This window comes from Dermacentor albipictus, chromosome 6 (assembly GCF_038994185.2).
Source record: "Dermacentor albipictus isolate Rhodes 1998 colony chromosome 6, USDA_Dalb.pri_finalv2, whole genome shotgun sequence".
NCBI classification, from domain to species: domain Eukaryota; kingdom Metazoa; phylum Arthropoda; class Arachnida; order Ixodida; family Ixodidae; genus Dermacentor; species Dermacentor albipictus.
In genome coordinates this window covers 11675013-11693511 of record NC_091826.1, presented here as the reverse complement: position 1 = coordinate 11693511, position 18499 = coordinate 11675013, and the positions used below count along the sequence as shown (strand labels likewise).

Below are 18499 nucleotides of genomic sequence, written 5' to 3'. Positions count from 1 at the left end.
ACAGCCTTGTGTGTAGGCAGTAGGCGCGTTTCTCTGGCCGTGTGCCAGGCAAGCGTAGTTCGAATTATCCGTGAGGGAACCTTCTCGCGTTCGAATTAACGGACTTTTTTATACATAGACTCCTGTGGAGCTTGGCCGGACCAAATTGTACAGTTCGAATTATCCATAAATTCGAATTATTGAAGTTCGAATTAACGAGCTTTCACTGTATTGAGTTTCCACTTTTCTCATCGCTAATTCAACATCTCCATAAAACTGGTCTACTTCCTCATCATCGTGACTGGATGTTGGAGCGCAGACTTGTACTACCTTTAATCTATACCTATTATTAAGTTTGATTACGTCTACAGCTACCCTATCATTAATGCTGTAGAATTCGTCAATGTTTCCCGCTATGTCCTTATAAATTAGGAATCCTACCCTGTATTGCTTCTCATCTAGGAGACCTCTATAGCAGAGGACATGTCTGTTATTCAGCAATGTATAAACCTCACCAGTTCTTCTAATCTCACTAAGGCCGATGATATTCCAAACAATTTCTGATAATTCCTCAAAGAGTCCTGCTAAGCTAACCTCACTTGAGAGGGTTCGGGTGTTAAACGTTACAAGGGTCAGTTTCCATTGGCAGCTTGTCCGGATCCAGAGGTTCTTAGCACCCTCTGCTGCGGTACAGGTCTGACCGCTGCCTTGGTCGGGTGCTCCGCAGCTGCTGGGGACTGAGGGCGATTTGGTAATTGAGTTAGCCATTTGGGAGGGGGTGGCCGAATACTGCACCAGGGAAGCCAATTCCTGATCTGGTGAGGGAGTGTCTTGTTGAAGCTTTGTGGGCCTTCCTAATTTGGTTGTACCTGGAGTAGTATAGCCCCACTCGTTCTCGGCATCTTTTGCCAGTGGCAGGCATCGCTCCAAGTCTACAGAAGTTGTGCACTGGTGGAGGTGAAGTTCAAGCTCACCATCATAAAAAAAAGGAAAACCAACTTATAGCGGGATTCGAACTTCCGACTATGGCAACCCAGCATTTGCCATAGCTTAGTCAAATAATCCTGCAGGTGGGGAGGGTACCTTATCGCCGACAAGTACAGCCCCGAGGGCCCTACATCCCTAAAAACTTCTTCGATTTCTCCGCGATAGAAGTGTTTTCCTGATCGCGGTGGGTAACTCAATATAGAACAATTATAAACGGTTCCGGCCTCGTAGTTCCGGAGTCGCACGTGCGCAGTTGACACGAAGCTAAACATTTCGACAGAATTGCCTGTCTGGTTGGGAAATTGATTAGAACTTGAGACTGACTCCAACCAAATAACTGAATTTTATTAGCCCGACGTTTCGGAGCCCATTCGGCTCCTTCTTCAGGGGGTTGTTCTTCGGGGGGTGGCGGTGTGCCGCTTTTAAAGCGTCTTTTTTGAAGAAAGGAGGGGGGGGGAACACGGGAGGTGGGGAGACACTCCACAGACGGAAAGGTGGGGGGGAACAAAAGGAAAGGGGGGTTTGTGTTGTTGACCGCTTCCAAGGTGCTGCGATGACCGGTGCTGGGTGGAGTGCTCACGAGGGTGCCCTTGATGGGCCGCGGGTGGGGGGGGGGGGGGGGGGGGAGAGGTTACAGGGTCGCGCCGACGTTCTGTGTTGGTGAAACGAGCGGGAGTCTTGGCATAGTATTGCTCTGTGGTTCCAACATCGCGGTTTCGGAGTCACCTGTACACCTGCGGCCATGAACGCGGCTAGATATACAATACATATTCAACTTGAACAATACTTAAATGTAGTGTGGAAAAAAAAAAAGAAAATTAGACGAAATAAAAACTTTCAGCACTTACTGGGAATTCACTAGTACTGGGCGCTAGTTCAAGACAGTACACCAAACAATGCACGGTCTCGGCTGGCTGTCGAATGCGTCAGAGAAGTCTTTCCCAACGAGACGGACCTGGTACTGAAGCGCGCCGCGCAGGGCTGAGACGTCGGATGTGAGGAGGGGCATTGACTGAGACTTTCGCTCAAAGGCAAATTCTCAGTGGCGAGACAGGCTGCCAAACAATAGTTCTGAGCTGCGCGTAAAATATGCAACCTTGGAAGCGGCCTTGCTCTATGGTTGGAAAGCGCTAATACGATGCCTCCTTTAAGCTACAGTGTAAGCTTCTGCCTGCAATCAGTTAGACATGGTTTGTACACTTGGTGCGGGAAACCAGTTCACGTCCCGTTTGCCGCCGAACTTGCAATACTTGTAATTTAGCAGTTGCGAATGGGCGTTCGTGATCTTTTTGAGTACAAACGAAAACCCGCAAAAACTAATATAAGTGCAAATGTAGAAGAAATGGATGAGTGCGAACTATGACCTTCTTTTTTACATAATGAAGATCTGTATTGTGAACTTTGCTACTGTTGTCGCTATGTTATTTTTCTTATGATGTGCGTGATGCTGTAAACTGTCTCATCATATTTTGCTAGAGTTGGCTTCCGCTAATTTGACCCTGGTGGCACTGCCTAAACGATGGCATGACAACGGATGCACCACGATTGAATGAATAAGAAAGAAAATGATGTCTATGGACAGATGAAGGCTGTATGACAATGACAGAACGACAATACTGAAGTGATGATGACGGTAAAATCACAACACGACAATGATGACAACAGTATGATGGCTGCATGACGAGAGTAAAATGTCGAAGTTAGAACGACAACGATAAATGGCCAAGACGGCATCACAGCGATAGTAGGACAATGGAAGCATGATCACTGTATGACAAATATGGTATGACAGCGGTATAGGGACAATGGCGCGCAAGACGACTATCACAAAACCTGAATGACATTGATGGCGTGACGACAGCTGACGTTTGGATGACCATGACGGTATGACAACAGTTGCATGATAGCAACTGTGTGACAATTACACAATGACGATGATAGCATAACCATGGCAGCATAATCATGATAGAATGATGGCATCATCATCATCAGCCTGGCTACGCCCACTGCAGGGCAGAGGCCACTCCCATACTTCTCCAACTACCTTGGTGATGTGCTAATTGTGGCCATGTTGTCCTTGCAAACTTCTTAATCTCATCTGTCCACCTAGCTTGCTGCCGCCCCCGCTACGCTTCCATTCTCTTGGAATCCAGTCCGTAACCCTTAATGAACACCAGTTATCTTCCCTCCCTATTATATGCCCATGCCCTTTTCTTTTTCTTGATTTCAACTAAGATGTAATTAACTCGCGTTTGTTCCCTCACCCAATTTGCTCTCTTCTTATCCCTTAACATTATGGCCATCATTCTTCTTCCCATAGTTCATTGCGTCGTCCTCAATTTAAGTAGAACCCTTTTCGTAAGCCTCCAGGTCTCTGCCCCGTACGTGAGCACTGGTAAGACACAGCTGTTATACACTTTTCTCTTGAGGGATTGTGGCAACCTGCTGTTCATGATCTGAGAATGCCTGCCAAATGCACCCCAGCCCGTTCTTATTTTTCTGATTATTTCTGTCTCATGATCCGGATCCGCGGTTATTACCTGCCCTAAGTAGATGCATTCCCTTACCACTTCCAGTGTCTCGCTACCTATCGTAAACTGCTGTTCTCTCCCGAGACTGTTAAACATTACTTTAGTTTTCTACAGATTAATTTTTAGACCCACTTTTCTGCTTTGCCTCTACAGGTCAGTGAGCATGTATTGCAGTTGGTCCCCTGAGTTACTAAGCAAGGCAATATCATCAGCGAATCGCAAGTTACTAAGGTATTCTCCATTAACTTTTATCCCCCATTCTTCCCAATCCAGGTCTCTGAATACCTCCTGTAAACACACTGTGAACAGCATTGGAGAGATCGTATCTCCCTGCCTGACGCCTTTTTTTATTGGGATTTTGTTGCTTTCTTTATGGAGGACTATGGTGGCTGTGGAACCGCTATAGATATCTTTCAGTATCTTTACATACGGCTCGTCTACACCCTGATTCCGTAATGCCTGCATGACTGTTTCGACTAAATCAAACACTTTCTCGTAATCAATGAGTGCTATATATAAGGGTTGGTTATATTCCGCACCTTTCTCTATCACCTGATTGATAGTGTGAATATGGTCTATTGTTGAGTAGCCTTTACGAAATCCTGCCTGGTCCTTTGGTTGGCAGAAGTCTAAGGTGTTCCTGATTCTATTTGCAATTACCTTAGTAAATACTTTGTAGACAACGAACAGTAAGCTGATTGGTCTATAATTTTTCAAGTCTTTGGCGTCCCCTTTCTTATGGATTAAGATTATGTTGGCGTTCTTCCAAGATACCGGTACGCTCGAGGTCATGAGACATTGCGTATACAGGGTGGCCAGTTTTTCTAGAACAATCTGCCCACCATCCTTCAACAAATCTGCTTTAACCTGATCCTCCCCAGCTGCCTTCTCCCTTCGCATAGCTCCCAAGGCTTTCTTTACTTCTTCCGACATTACTTGTGGGATGTCAAATTCCTCTCGACTATTCTCTCTTCCATTATCTTCGTGGGTGCCACCGCTACTGACAGCATAATTAAGGTAAATAACGAAGAAGGGCTGACGTTGATAGAACAAAGGAGACGGCATGATGACAATGGAATTACGATCTTGAAGTGATGACGGTGTAAAATGACGGTGTGATATGACAATCGTGTGACAACAGTGGCATGACTGAGAGTTAGATGACGAAGTTAGAATGATGACGGAATGACTGTGACGGCATCGTGACGACGCTATTACAATGAATGCATGATGAATGTATGATGATGACACAGTGACAATGTTGACTTCGACAATTTACAGTATGAGGGCAATCGAATAACAATAAATGTTTAACAACAACGGGCACAACAATGACTGTATCATTAAGCCTGTATGACAATGATGATGTCACGGCATCACAATCACGAGCGCGTACCTAATGGACTAAACTATTAGAAAACTTCAGCCACTGGGTCAGCGTAAGACAGACAGACAGATTTAAGATGCTTAAAGTAGGCAAAGAATGCTAATTGCATTATAAAATGCTGCAACACACACATGGCGTTCAGCCGCTGCACTTGATTATTCTATCTGGGTGAAGTACTGATGCAGCTAATGTTTGAAAAAAACAAGATATGTCTAACTTTTGAAGCAGTATTATTAGACAGCATGCGGGAGGGTCACCTCACTCTTGTTAGCAAGAGCTGGTTTGAGCATTGTCTCAGCATGTACCAGGGCAAAGAACATGCAAATGATTAAGCCTGGTGTGAATTTATTTGCTCTTGCAGTTTTGTATGTGAAGCTGCCTGTGGGCTTCCGTACGGTCAAGGATCCGAGCATGGACATCATGGCCAATGGCGAGAGCCTGCCCAGCCAGCAGCCCATTCCAAATGGCATCTGCTCCTCTGTCCCGCTGGACCGAGAGGTTAGGACTTGGTGCTGGCAGCGCTGAGCTTGCTTGTTTCAAATATGGTTGAACCTTGTTATAACAAACTTGTACTTGACACAAAAATACCTTTGTTATATTTAATAATCTGTTGTATCTGCGTATGTTGACGTTTGACGGCAATTTGTTCTAATTTTTTCCATGCAGCAGTGGATTATTGTGCAATGTCATTGTCAACGTATGCTCCAAGCACTGAGTTTCATCATGCCCACTATGTGGGTGTGATGAAACTTATAAACTTGAAGTCATGCTCTCCTATACTTCTGTTTTTCTGTGAGACTGAGGATGCAGAGAATATGCTTTACCATTCAAAAACCTATTATCAATGAGTCTAGGTGTACCGTAAAAACCGGAATATAGGTCGAACTTTTTTAAAAAAAAACATCGCGAAAAGTCGACCCTCGACTTATATACCAGACATTGGCGGAAAAACTACAGAAGTCTTGCAACAATGGGCGGATGAAGTAAACAGCCGCCATCGCCATCATCAGCAGTGCGGCGTTGGTTCTTTATTCTATGGCGTGGCAACATTGTGGCACCGGCATTTTGCGTGTCCACTGTCGCAAAGTTATATTAATTGAAGGCTGCATTTTCATTTTGTTTCAAAATGAGCGGAAGCCGACGTCAATTCACCGTCGCCTTCAAGAAAAAGGCGATTGAGTACGCGGAAGCCCACGGCAACCTGGCGGCACAGCGCGAACTTGGAGTATCCGAAAATAGCATTCAGTAGTGGTGGAGGTAAAAGCAACGTATTACAACTTGCAGCAACCAAAAGAAAACGTCATTTCGTGGCCGGATCGCAGCGGACTGCAGAACTGGAAGGCAAGGTTGCGGAGTCCGTCCGAGAGCTGCGTGTAAGATCGCTGCCTGTTGTCAAATGCATTCGTTTGAAAGCGGTAGAGATCGCACGCGCCTATGGACTGGACAGCGAGAAGCACTCGTCATCCGACTCTGTTCAAACGTGTTGCTCAGATTCGGAGTAGCGCTTGCGGACTTCGTGCCCTTCTGTGTACTGTACACCCGACGAATTTTTAACAGTATCGCGCGACCGTCGACCCGCGTGTTTGTCAGCACCTTTTATCATCACGGCACGGAGCGGCGAAATAGCAAAAGTAAGGGCATGTGTACACATGCGCGTATCTCGTTTGTTTCGCTGCTCAGTGCCATTAATACGGTGTTGACAAGCACGTGGTTCGATGGTCGCGCGATACCGCTAAAAACATGGCCAGGTGCACATGCGAGCAGCATTTAAATAAATACTGTCACCATTGTGCAACCCGCTGAGTCGCATTTGTTATAGGTAAAGGTGTCATGTCTTTCAGTACTTTTGCCACTGAAAAAGATTTTTTTTTTTCATTTTTAGAATTTGTTAGTTGGGGGATCGACCTATATTTCGGTCCGACCTATAGTCCGGTTTTTACGGTATATCTCCATGCCGTTTATTGCTGAATTATAAACAATATTGTCTGCTTTGCAGCAAGAGGATGTTTTTAAGGGCTAGTTGATTGTGTTCACCCTAAGTGGGTGTCAGTTGGAGGGTATTTATGTTTAAATTTTGCTTTGATGAAACATGCACTCTCAGTTATGAAATGTTGCTTCAGTCTGAACTTTACGTTCATGCAACTCTTTGAATCGAGCAGCTTCATCGTTTGCTGTCTTAGCTCGCTGCCTTATTTCCACAAAGTTGAGCTTGAAGTCTGCGGGGCCCACAAAGCTTTTTAAAATTTTTTCCAACTATGGCACACAAGTCTATAATATTATAATAATAAATTTTGTTATATCACTTTTTTAACTGCAGTGGAGCGTTGCGTTCAATTTTTTCTGCTGTGACACCAAATGGCAACAGGCACACTGCTTTTTAATGTGTTGCAGCCGCTTCGTCACTCTGTCCGGCAGCAGAGGCGTCCAGTCTGCTACACGGATGACTCGATCGAGCGTCGCACATTATCGCCTGCTGTGCATGGTGAGCTTCACCATTTTCCTGGGAGCCGAGAGACCTACAAGTTTGACTTGTACTGCTTGCCGTAACAAGGATGGCTGTATGAGTAGTCCATAATAGACTGAATGGAATTATGGGTAGCTATAAACACCAGTGCATAGCTTGACATTTACGTTTTGAAGCTTTTTTTTCTATGTAAAATTGACATCGCTTATGGTAAAAGTGCAAGTTTTGCACAATGGAGGGTGAGGAGAAGGTAAGGTTGTACAGCCAGAGCAGAATATTGGAGACTGCATTGTATTTGTCACTTTACAAACTGAAATGGGCTTGTACTTTGTTTGGTGGTGTACTTTGTGGTCTGTTCTTCTGTGGAAGCTTTATTCACTTGAGAAAAGCAGCATTCAGAGGCCTTATTTTGCAATGATTGTCCTAATTTTTTATTATTCTTGCCTGTAATCATTGGTGCACAGGGTTCTGTGCTGGTGTTATTGCAGGATTGGTTACTTGGCTTGATAGATGACAATTAAATAGGGGAAAATGAAATGTTTTATGACAAGATATAATCGAAGAAATATTGCAGTGCAGTGGTGCCAAAATCCGTCTATTTGCACTGAATAAGTTGTCAGTGTAATAAGGCTGATACCAGCATGTCATTAAATTTTGCCTTGAGCTTAGTAGAAAAGTTGCCAAGGGCACCGGCATCTTGGAAGATTCAGAATTATGTGCACATGATCTTTAAATGTTGGGAGCTTTTTAAATTGAAAGTAGCAGAAAACAATAATTGTGTGAGATTCATACATTTGTACCACATATTGAAAAACATAACTTCCAATGTGATCTCCCAATCACAAAAGAGGGAACTACAAATTGTGTTCAAGTATTCCTTACTTTTCAAGGAAGTGTTGTAAAAAAAAGGCATGCTCCTTTCTGTTCTATTTCATCCTTGGTGTTGCAGCATCTCGAAGCTCGGCACGCGTTGCTGCCAAGTGCAATGCGCAGGCGGCCAACGACCGGCCCCAGACGACACGAGAAATTCTTGCCTCCCTACCTGGTGTTAAGGTAGGTGCCACTCCCTTTCTTACCTGTCCATGTTCTTCTTGTCAGTGCCTTTAAGGGGCTGTGAATATTGTGAGCTGCGAATATTCCCTGCCATGCCTTTGTTGTAGCACTTAGTAGCTCCATCTTTGTAAAATCTGTCAAGTAATGTGCATTCTATTTTGTTCTGCACAGCCTCACAAGCGTTCATCACGGAAGCTCAGCATGAGTGAGTATGACTTGATCAGTTGGCATTAACTTCCTGTTTAGTTTTTGGCACATTTACAGGGTTGTGAGTCACTTATAGGATGCAGGTATTCTCGCTGTAATTTTTCCAGTATTACTAACCTATGGTGCTGAAACTTTTAGAATAGTCAGTAATCGTTGGAACCCCGAAGCAGCTGTAGGACCAGGACATTGGTGAGAACGTGCAGCTGTATGCCACCGAGAGTGATACACTATAACCAAGAGCAGCCAGTAATGCAGCCGGTGTCGTAGCCCTGAAGCTTCCCTAAGGCCATATCATTGGAATGCTCAGTGGGGTGCCTGTGTCAGTAGACTCTACACAGAATTGCAGGAACTTGTGTCTGTTATAATGGAGACTACAGAAGTACTAAGCTTGGTTAAAGTGAAGAGTTTGAAAAGACTTGGATATAACTAAATAATTGCACCAAATATAATGAAGTGTTTGCGAAGCCTTGGGTGTATTTCGGGCGGTGACAAACTAGACAGATAGGACTTCCTGAGAGAACTTCCTTGTACAGCTTCACTGTATTTGATGTAGAGTCGACACCTGTAAATTCGACCCTTGTGGGACCACAAGATATGATTGAATTAACATACGGTAACCAGATGAACTAATTCAAATCATCTTTATTTCTTGAAGTACTCTGTAGTGTCTTTTTGTTGCTCTTGAAGTGTGACTCAACCAGCATGAGGCAAAGAGCGCCTGCATGTTTAAACACTGTCCCGATGTGACACGACATGAAATCAGCAGGAACAAAAGGGTTCAGGGACGGAAGGAGCGTGGCTCCCTGAAATATAAAAGTAGATTTAAATAAAGCGGCTTCACGCTTGGGGAAGCAGTAGCATTGTCAACTGAATTGCTTGTGTTTTCAAGCTTTTAGTAATCACTGTGCGCTCGAGGGGATGCTGGTAAGGGTCAATGGAGATTGAATTAACTGAGGTGACATTCTTTTGAGTTCGAACTTTTTTCTTCTCATAGCATCGTGTGGTTTCTCGCGGGGGCTTTCCAGTGCATTCGAATTAAAAGAAAAGTCTAATTAAATTAGGTCAAAGTAGCAGGGGTCAAATGTATGAATTACTTGGATTTGCATACATTTTCAAAGGTTTTTTATTTTTTGAACAGCTTTCCAGATGTATGGAAGTTGGAGAATAATCAAATAATTTTGCTGTGAATCTAGTAAAAGTGTTTGAGCTTGGCCCTTCTTTAAGCAGTTCCACTTCTACAGCTGCCCAGATTGCAGAGACCCGGAGAGGCTTAGTGGACCTAGAAACACCCGATTCGATATTGGTCAACACTAACATTAAGGTGAGTGACTGCTACTAGTTTGAAAGCTAAGTACGCTGGTTGACCTGTGAACGTTTAGTGTCACCCCGGGAAATGTTTGTTGTGTTCATGTATGTGGTTCAAAACTCTTTTAATGTGCATCACCTAATTGCTAATTCTCTGCATCTAGAACAGACATTTGCTTTGGAGAGCTTAACATGCCAGTTCTCGACATCTGACTGTGCCCTTTCTTTACAGCAAACAGTAGTTATGAGCTTGTTAATATGCAAACTGTACAGTTAACCTTGTTAGAATAAAGTTACATCTGACAAGAGAATATCTTTGCTGTAGGATCGTAAAGCCACAATATCTCTGGAACGGCGCAAACGAGCGCTGCTATCTTGGTCTCGTTGGAAAGTGCATTTCTTCGTCTTCAAATTTGCTGCTTCAGCTACCTCCTCCATACAGAAACAAGCACACAAAAAGCAAATGATTGAAGGTCGTGCTGGAGTCTCCAATTGGCTGCGCCCTTCACGTGACTCCAGCGCAGTTCGCCATTGGTCCGGGCCTCGCGTTGTCTACTCGGCTCTTTGCACCTCACAAGTCTGGAAGTCTCCACTCGCAGTAATCTCGACATGTCAAAACGGGTGCCACACGGACATTGCAGTAGTGTGGCCGAACCCTACATTTGTGGACTTCTCAGACCCACGGCTAAGCATACCGAGCATTGGCGATGCGAACATCGCGACCAAGATTTGTGCGCGGAATCCTCGGACATGTGGCTAAGCCTTTCAGCACTCGGTGTTTCGGAATTCGTGACCAAGCACATCGCATACGCAATCCTCGGACCCACGGCCAAGCATTTCGCATATAGAAGCCTATTCGGGGATCAAGCACCTCGCGCTCGGACATCCTGGACCCTCGCCTAAGCATTTTGTTCATTGCCGCCTCCGACTGCGCGATTAAGCACATTGAGTGTCGACTCCTCGAGCCCGACACTAAGCATTTTGCACATCGGCACCTCGGACTGCATGACTAAGCACATCGAGCGTCCACCGTCAGCGAGCTAGAAAATCGCCTCATGTGCACGAAATGAAAAGGCAGAGACCCAAGTAGTCACCTGTAAGCAAAGACAGCAAAAACTACAATCCTGGTGCATTTTGAGAGATGTGAACTGCTCCACAAACTTTGAGGGACATTTTCTCAAAAGTGTGTTTTGCAAGGTGTCTACCAACTGTGAAAACCAGGAGGATCTGAGGGATTTTGAGTTGTCTGGAAAAACTCTGGGAAAACTCGGGGAATTTGTGCTTCTATCAGGGAAAATTAGCTGTAAGGTATTGAAAGGGAATGGAAGTCGTGGTAATGGTGGCTCGAGGAACAGAGAGGGATCGTAACAAATGGTTGTTGACAATGTCGTCGGCTGGAGGAGTTGCCAGAGTAGTCAACGAGCGACTTTCCGCACGCTAGATAATTCGGACCGCTTTGGTCCGAATTATCATATATCTTATACATATTGACCCCATAGGGTCAATATGTATAAGAACGTCTGAAATTTCGGATGCAAGAACCCTTCGCCGTCAGACTTTCCGGACTTTTCGCCATGACCGCAGGTCCGAAACGCCATTAATAAAAGCCACAACCGCCACCATTTTGATAACCTTGCCGCCTTGAATCGGCACACTCGCACGCAGATCCGCTGGGAACCGTAGCCACCACCGCGGCAATGCTAGGCCTAGCCACCTCGAGGTTCGGTATTAAGCTTCTTGCCATTCTGTGCCTTGTTTTTCAGCAATGGCACCAACACCATCCTTGTGGTCATCGCGATTGGCTTCGAAGTTCGGAAAGCACGGCGCGTTGCATAATGCCGGTTCCGGAAAGTCAGCTTCGCCTCATTACAGCAATGCTACGCTGTGAAGCATAACAAGTGTGGGAAGGGGCAACTGTCGCACGACACAGTATGTACAGTCGATCCCGGATATATCGAACTCGAAGGGGATCACGAAATAGTTCGATATATCGATAATTCGAAATATAAGATATGCATGTCAAAAGCTTCTCTAACAACTCCATGCATCTCAAGGCAGCTTCCTGATGTTGTGACTAACGGGAACTTACCGATCTGTGCCTCCAAGGCGCGTAAAAAAAACAAAAACACAGCGCGATGACCAGAGCACTTTATTTCGTAAAAAAATCTGTGACTATTGCTTGCTTCTTCTTCTGCACCATCAAGTTCATTAAGCTGTCTTCAAGCTTGTTGACAGTGTCCAAATGAGAAAGGCCAGCTCCTTCCATTGTGCCATAACAGTGGCGAATGACGCTGAAAGTTGATGCAAGTTCAGCTGCAGTGCATGGTGGTTGGTCCTCTTCATCAGAACCTTCGCTGCTGCTCGAGTCTGCGTCCTCATCAGCCATGTCAGCCACAATCTCTGCATCAGCGTGATCCGCTACAGCTTGCATGCTGTCATTAGCACTGACGAAATTGCGTGCTGTCACGCCGCCTGGGAACGTCGAGAGCTCACGAAATTAGCTGTCCAGGCATCCAGCGTTATCGTCTTTACTGTCAAGACATCCGTCATCTGCTGCTACCACAAAGCCTGCTTTGCGGAAGCAGTTCACAATTGGGCTTTTCTTCACGTCGTTCCAAGCACCAGCCAGCATGGAATGGCTCCGAGGAGGTCCACCTTAAGTTTGATTCCTAATCGAAGGTTGATTAGGAGCCTCTGCACCAGTTGTCATCTGTACCCAACCTTAAACGCTTTCACGCCTTGGTCGAGAGGCTGAAGTTTTGCCGTTGTGTTCGGCGGCAGAAACTTGAGGGTGATCTGCTTTAATGGGCAGATGATATGATGGGTCAAACAATTGTAAAGAAGACAAACTTTGCGGCCAGACTTCTCCAGTTCGGCATCCCACGCCTGTAGCCACTCAACGAAAAAATCGCATGTCATCAAGCTTTCTTATTGGACGCGTATTGAACCGGGAGGCCTTCTGCGTTCTTAAAGCAGCATGGCAACCTGCTCTTTCCAATAACAAACGGGAATGCGTTTGTTATTGGAAACAAACGCATTGTTATTATTGTTATTGGTCATGCAAACACGTGTCCGTAGTTTGCATGACCCATCCATATTTGCAGCAAGCAAAATCGATACGTGCACTTGCTGTTCTTTCCACCATGGCATGCAGTGCCCTTCAGATGCAGAGTCTTGTTTGGCAGCATTTGCCAAAACAGTGCCGTCTCATCTGCATTGAATATTTGCGACGGCGAAAAGCTGTCGGAAATATTTGGCCACTCTTCGGACAACCCCTCCTCTATGTGACTTGTGCTAGTCGCCTCGCTTTCGCCCGAAACGGTCTCTGACGATGCTGTAGTCACTCTTAAATCGGTGCTGCCAACCAGTGCCACCAGCGAAAGTTTCTTCTCCGAAGGCCACAGCAAACCATTTGGCCTTCTCCATGAGCATTGGACCGTCAGCAGGTATGCTCTTGGCAGGTGTCTCCAAAAACCAGGCGTACAATGCCTTCTCGACCTTGTCAAAGGTTGGGATGCGCACACGACATTTCCAGGGCAACTGGACTGCGCTGCCTTCAGCTTAACATCGGCTTTGTTCTTGAGGATCGTACTCTGGGTGTTGCGAGGAATTCCAAGCACCGCGGCAACCGACGACTTTTTCTCGCCAGCCTCCACCCGCCGAATTATGTCCGTCTGTGTTGAAAGATCCAAATTCTTGCATTTTTTCACGGCCATGGCTCCGGAACACGTGCCAAAAGCAGAGAGAAAAACACACTGCACCACACGAGTTCCAAGCCTTCGCGTTGGCCTCAGGAATAAAAGGAACTAAGCAAATCGAAAGATGCATTGCTCCGCATCTCCGCACTACCGCAAGCCCAAGTTGTACTGACCTCGTACGTCTCACTGCGCCAGCGATGTCGGCCAACCAAAACACAGGAAATGGCACCTGCAGTCAGTGTGGTTTCTCCCTCCCGGTTCCCTTTCACACCTAATCGCACTCCAAGTGGTCCTCCTCACGTGCCTTTTACTCACACACCCCTTTCTCAGAGTGCGGGGCGGCGCGTGAGATCGCGGGAACATCGCAAGACCTTAATGAGGAGAAGCGCACTTGTGGCGGTGGATGCAATGGGAGAAGCGCACTTCCAGGAGTGGTGTATGGTAGGAGAAGCGCACTTGCTGGGGCGCAGCTCAGCACTGAGTTTGATACATCGATATGCTGGTGCACGGGAGTTATATATACGCGAACAATAGAGCTATACTTCTGCATGGGATTCCGAAGGGGATTTTTCAACTGTTCGATACAGGCAATAATCCGGTATATCCGGGTGCGATATATCCGGGAACTACTGTATTTCTTAACTATACACACGTGCACCCACCATCTCCTGTCACAGCACGAGTGCCGATATGCCTAATAAGTGTACTGGCATGCCTTCAAAGCTTTTTTGGCCATGCCTGTGGCAATTTGAGCCCTTAAGGGCTGTAAAGGACATGAATTCATATTTTTGGACATTTTTGCAACCCCTAGGGAGTCCGAAAAATTATACGCTGGCTGTACAACTGTCCAAGACGATGCTTCAAATAGTTCATGTGGCGAACGCGCAGCTGAAGGAGAACAAGAAGACAAAGGACCTACGTATTGAGAAATGAACGGGAAAGGAAGCATGCCACCGCTTTTTTGAAGGAGCTTGCACTCTAAAAGCAAAGTGTTGGCTGATGCCGAAATGCAGGTGTCCCTCATCCTAGCAAAAAAACTGTTTAAAACAGTGAAACGCAACACTGAGGCTTTGTGCGCAGGCTGAGAGTACCGTATTTACACGATTGTAAGTCGACCATTTTTTAAAATTTGAAAGTCTGAAGTTGGGAGGGTCGACTCACAATCGAAACCAAAACATGGCCCCGCCAAAAAAGCGAGACCAACGGGAGCTACAACGTAGTTACCATTTTATGTTTGCTCTATGGCCCTACCAGTATCTTTTTGCTATCCCGCATGTTTGTTTGCTTTCCGAAAGGGTTTTTCAACATTTTTGAAAGTTTTACAATGCATGCAACACTCATGGGGGGGTCGGGGGGGTGTCGATAGTTGATGGAAGCGCTGCTGTTCCCATTTGCGGCGGCACCATGGCGGCACTCTCACAACAGCGGCAATTGCGGGGAGTATCGGTAGTTCATGAAGACACCGCTTGCGGGTTTCTCTTTCTCTGTTAAAAGGCATTGGCATTGGTTTGACGTGCTCCACTTTACTGCCGGCTACGTGCTACTTCTATGCTTCCTCAGTCTTCATGAGTGCTCCAGGCCCACTAACCATTCGGCACTCGTTCACAGCAGCGTTCAAGAGGGCTGCCATCCTTTATGCCGAAGAAACAAATCACTGCTCAGCGGTCCGCAAGTTCGATGTTTCTGAACGGGTGGTGTGAGAGTGGCGACTGCAGCGAAGCGAAATTTTTGCCTGTGACGGCAAGTGAGAAATTTCCTACATGCCGAAGTCTGGACGCTTTCCGGAACTGTAGGCTAAGCTTGCGGCATACGTTGCTCAAATGCATGATTGGTCCCTGCTAGTTGAGTGCGACGTGGTCATGAAACAAGCCCGCACCTAAAGCCTTAACTTTAAGGCCCTGCTCCGCCATGAGTACGAGTGGCTGGCAGCAGAAGACCGCAGAATTATGCCAACCGGACCTGTCAAGGAGCCTCCCTGACGGCTGCGTGTGGTTGAGCACATTTGGTGTGGGCTGCTGTTCCACAAGATGTCGTAGTGCGGTTGTTTGCCAAATGTGAAATTTCGCTGGACCATGACGCGCTGTGGAACCGCAGCAACGATGACGATGGGAGCACTAGTGAAGACGTGTAGTCCAGTGACCATGTCAGCTACTAATAAATTTCGTTATCGAATGCGCCCTCGGGTATGATCGTTTTTTTTTTTCCTGTCACGCGATATGGGGGGGGGGAGGGGGGGTGTCGGCTTACATTCAAGTCGACTTACAATCGTGTAAATACGGTATGTCAGGACAGTTGAGGTTGACTTACCAGCTGTTGTGGGAGGATCTCACTTGTGATAAAGTTCGGGCCTCATACCAACTAGCTTGCTATAAGTTGATAGAAATAGCTCATATTCAAAAATATTCTGTATGCATCTCTTTTTTATTTGTATTTGAGAATGTTCAACTCGATTTGCAATGGCTTGTACTATTTCTTTCGAAGATATTTTATTCACTGTGCATTTTACTAACCCGTTTCTTGTGTTTTCATTTTAAATAAAATAAACAATACCCCTTGCTATTCAAACTGGATTAAGTTGTTTTTTTATTTTGAACATGCCTACTAGAGAGTGGCACCATTGAGTCACATGATGTAGGGAGCCCGTCTTGACATAAAACAAAGTTCTGTGTCACTCAGGGAATATTGCAAAGGCACTCAGGGAAACCCTGGAAAACTCAGGGAATTGGGAAATGCCATCTTGGTAGACACCCTGGTTTTGGGCATTCTGCATTGTCTGTGGAAAGGGTAGCATGGGAATGCCTGGACCAATTTTGATGCTGTTTGTTTTATGCTGTTGGCCCGACGATTTGCCCATTCCGGACAACAATGCGGAAATGGTCACCAAAGCCTTTGTTTCAACATGAGTTTTCTGCTTCAGATGCCCCAAAATTGTTGCAACTAATCATGGCCAGCAATTTGAATCTACTCTCTTCACTTCCTTCAACCGCTTGCTTTGATACTAAGCACTCCTGTACCATGGCATAACATGCCTGTGCCAACGGCACGGTTGAGCAACTTCATTGCTAGCTGAAGGCTGCCCTCACTGTGTGCCTGGATCGAGAGCTCTGGGTCAACCACCTTCCTGTGCTTCTAAGCCTACGCATCGTCCTTTATCGCAACCTTGGCTGTTCAACAGCTGAGCTCATCTACGGTGCACCCCTGCAGCTTCCTGGAGACTTTTCGTTTCTTCAGCTCCCCTCACCCCTATCCTCTGCAGTACCTCCAATGCCTACGGGACTGCATTCGGCAACTGCACCACGTCTCGCCTTGTTTTTTTACCACAGCATCTTCATACATCCGGACCTTGCATCTTCAATGCACATTTTTCTCAGACGAGACACTGTAAAGGCACCTCTTACACCCTCCTACGATGGGCCGTGCCATGTCCTCCACAAGACGTTGAATTCTGCCACCATCCTATTGAATGCTTGTGAAGAGGTCGTCTTGTTAATCCAACTCAAACGGGCTTACCTCGAGATGCCTCCCATGGAGCTCCCAATGGATGTCGCTGGCATATTCACCGATCTACATGTCACCAAGGTAGCCCTATCTTTGCCTCGTTGACGCGTACATTTTGCTGTTCTGTCTGGGTGGAGGACCCTGTAGCACCCACCAACGCCACAAAGCAGGGACGCTAACGTGGGTGCTCTAAGCCTGTGCGTTGGTGCTGGCTGCGAAAGACTAGGAAACTAAAGAGGGGCAGTGTGTGCTTGATTCGCAAGCATGGCATGGGCAGTACTGCTCTAGAAGCCTGCTACGCTGATCCTCTTGTTCTGGCACTCTGCGTGACCCCTCATTTCCTTACAGCAGTAATGAAGGAACACTGCTAATGTGGTGTTATGTGCGGCAGTAAATGCAAGAATAAAAGCTTTAAAGCTGCAAATACGAATTAAGTGCTCCGCCGTTGATGTCATTCACCTAATATTTTTGCTGATGACCATGGTGACGCAGACTCTGCCACTTCGTTTCGGTCTGATGCTAGTGCCCTTTTAGCTCTTTTGCGTCACACATTTGTGGCACTCACTGAGCTTCAAGCTGTCGAAATTTATTCATGTGCGGCCAAATACATCTGAATAATTAGTTTGATTGCATTAAATAATGCATACACCTGCCCGGACCAGAGGACAAGTCTGAATTATCAGTTTATTTTTAATTAAAGAGTGTCAAATTAATGCAGTTTTACTGTATATGTGTATGAATGAAGTGTATTTCAAAGTCCTTAGATTTTCACCTGCAGAAACCTTAACATCCTTGAATTTTCCTGAAATTTTGAGTCTGTTTTGTACAAGCCCTGTTTTCCCCTTTCCTCCTTCCTAAAACACGAAGTGGCCGCACTCATGTTTGCAGGACCTCCTGACTCGGCACACAATGGCGTCGCTGCCGTGGTCGTACCAGTGCCGCCTGGCTAGCCTGCTGCCAGCAGTGGACTGTTGGCAAGATGCGGGCACTGTACGCCTCAGCAGCAGTGCACTGAGCAACGAGTTTTTTGCACGTGCCTGTCAGGAGTGGCGGGAGCGGCTGGCAGATGGTGAGCTTACACACGAGAGCCAGGTGCGGCTTCGCGCTGAGCAGGACCGGGCTAGCCTTGATCCCTGGAAAGGGCGCCACTTTGAGCACGTCTGGGGACACAGGTCAGTCCTTTGCCATTGGTACAATTTATTTCTGGGCACCTATGTCTGTTGAGAAAAAACAAAACAAGTTGCAGATCATCCTTGCGATTGCCCTAGATTTATTGATTTAACGAGTTTCACAAATGCAGGAGCTGCATGAGATTTTGCAGCATAGGGCTCTAGGCTGATCTTGGTCACCTGGGCCTTGGGGGTTTTCATGGTGGGTGGCAAGAAAAATG

At 46.2% G+C, this 18499-nt stretch overlaps 1 protein-coding gene across 4 annotated transcripts in view; it reads left to right on the top strand.

Moving 5' to 3' along the window:
- Asx (Additional sex combs) overlaps positions 1-18499 on the top strand; it is a 54365-nt gene that overhangs the window by 8126 nt on the left and 27740 nt on the right. For all 4 annotated transcript variants that reach the window (XM_065446981.1, XM_065446980.1, XM_065446982.1 and 1 more), the window contains 6 exons: positions 5246-5382; positions 7276-7366; positions 8298-8401; positions 8573-8606; positions 9850-9929; positions 17998-18281. In XM_065446981.1, coding sequence (XP_065303053.1) covers positions 5246-5382; positions 7276-7366; positions 8298-8401; positions 8573-8606; positions 9850-9929; positions 17998-18281 — 730 coding nt within the window. The remainder of the gene's footprint in view (positions 1-5245; positions 5383-7275; positions 7367-8297; positions 8402-8572; positions 8607-9849; positions 9930-17997; positions 18282-18499) is intronic.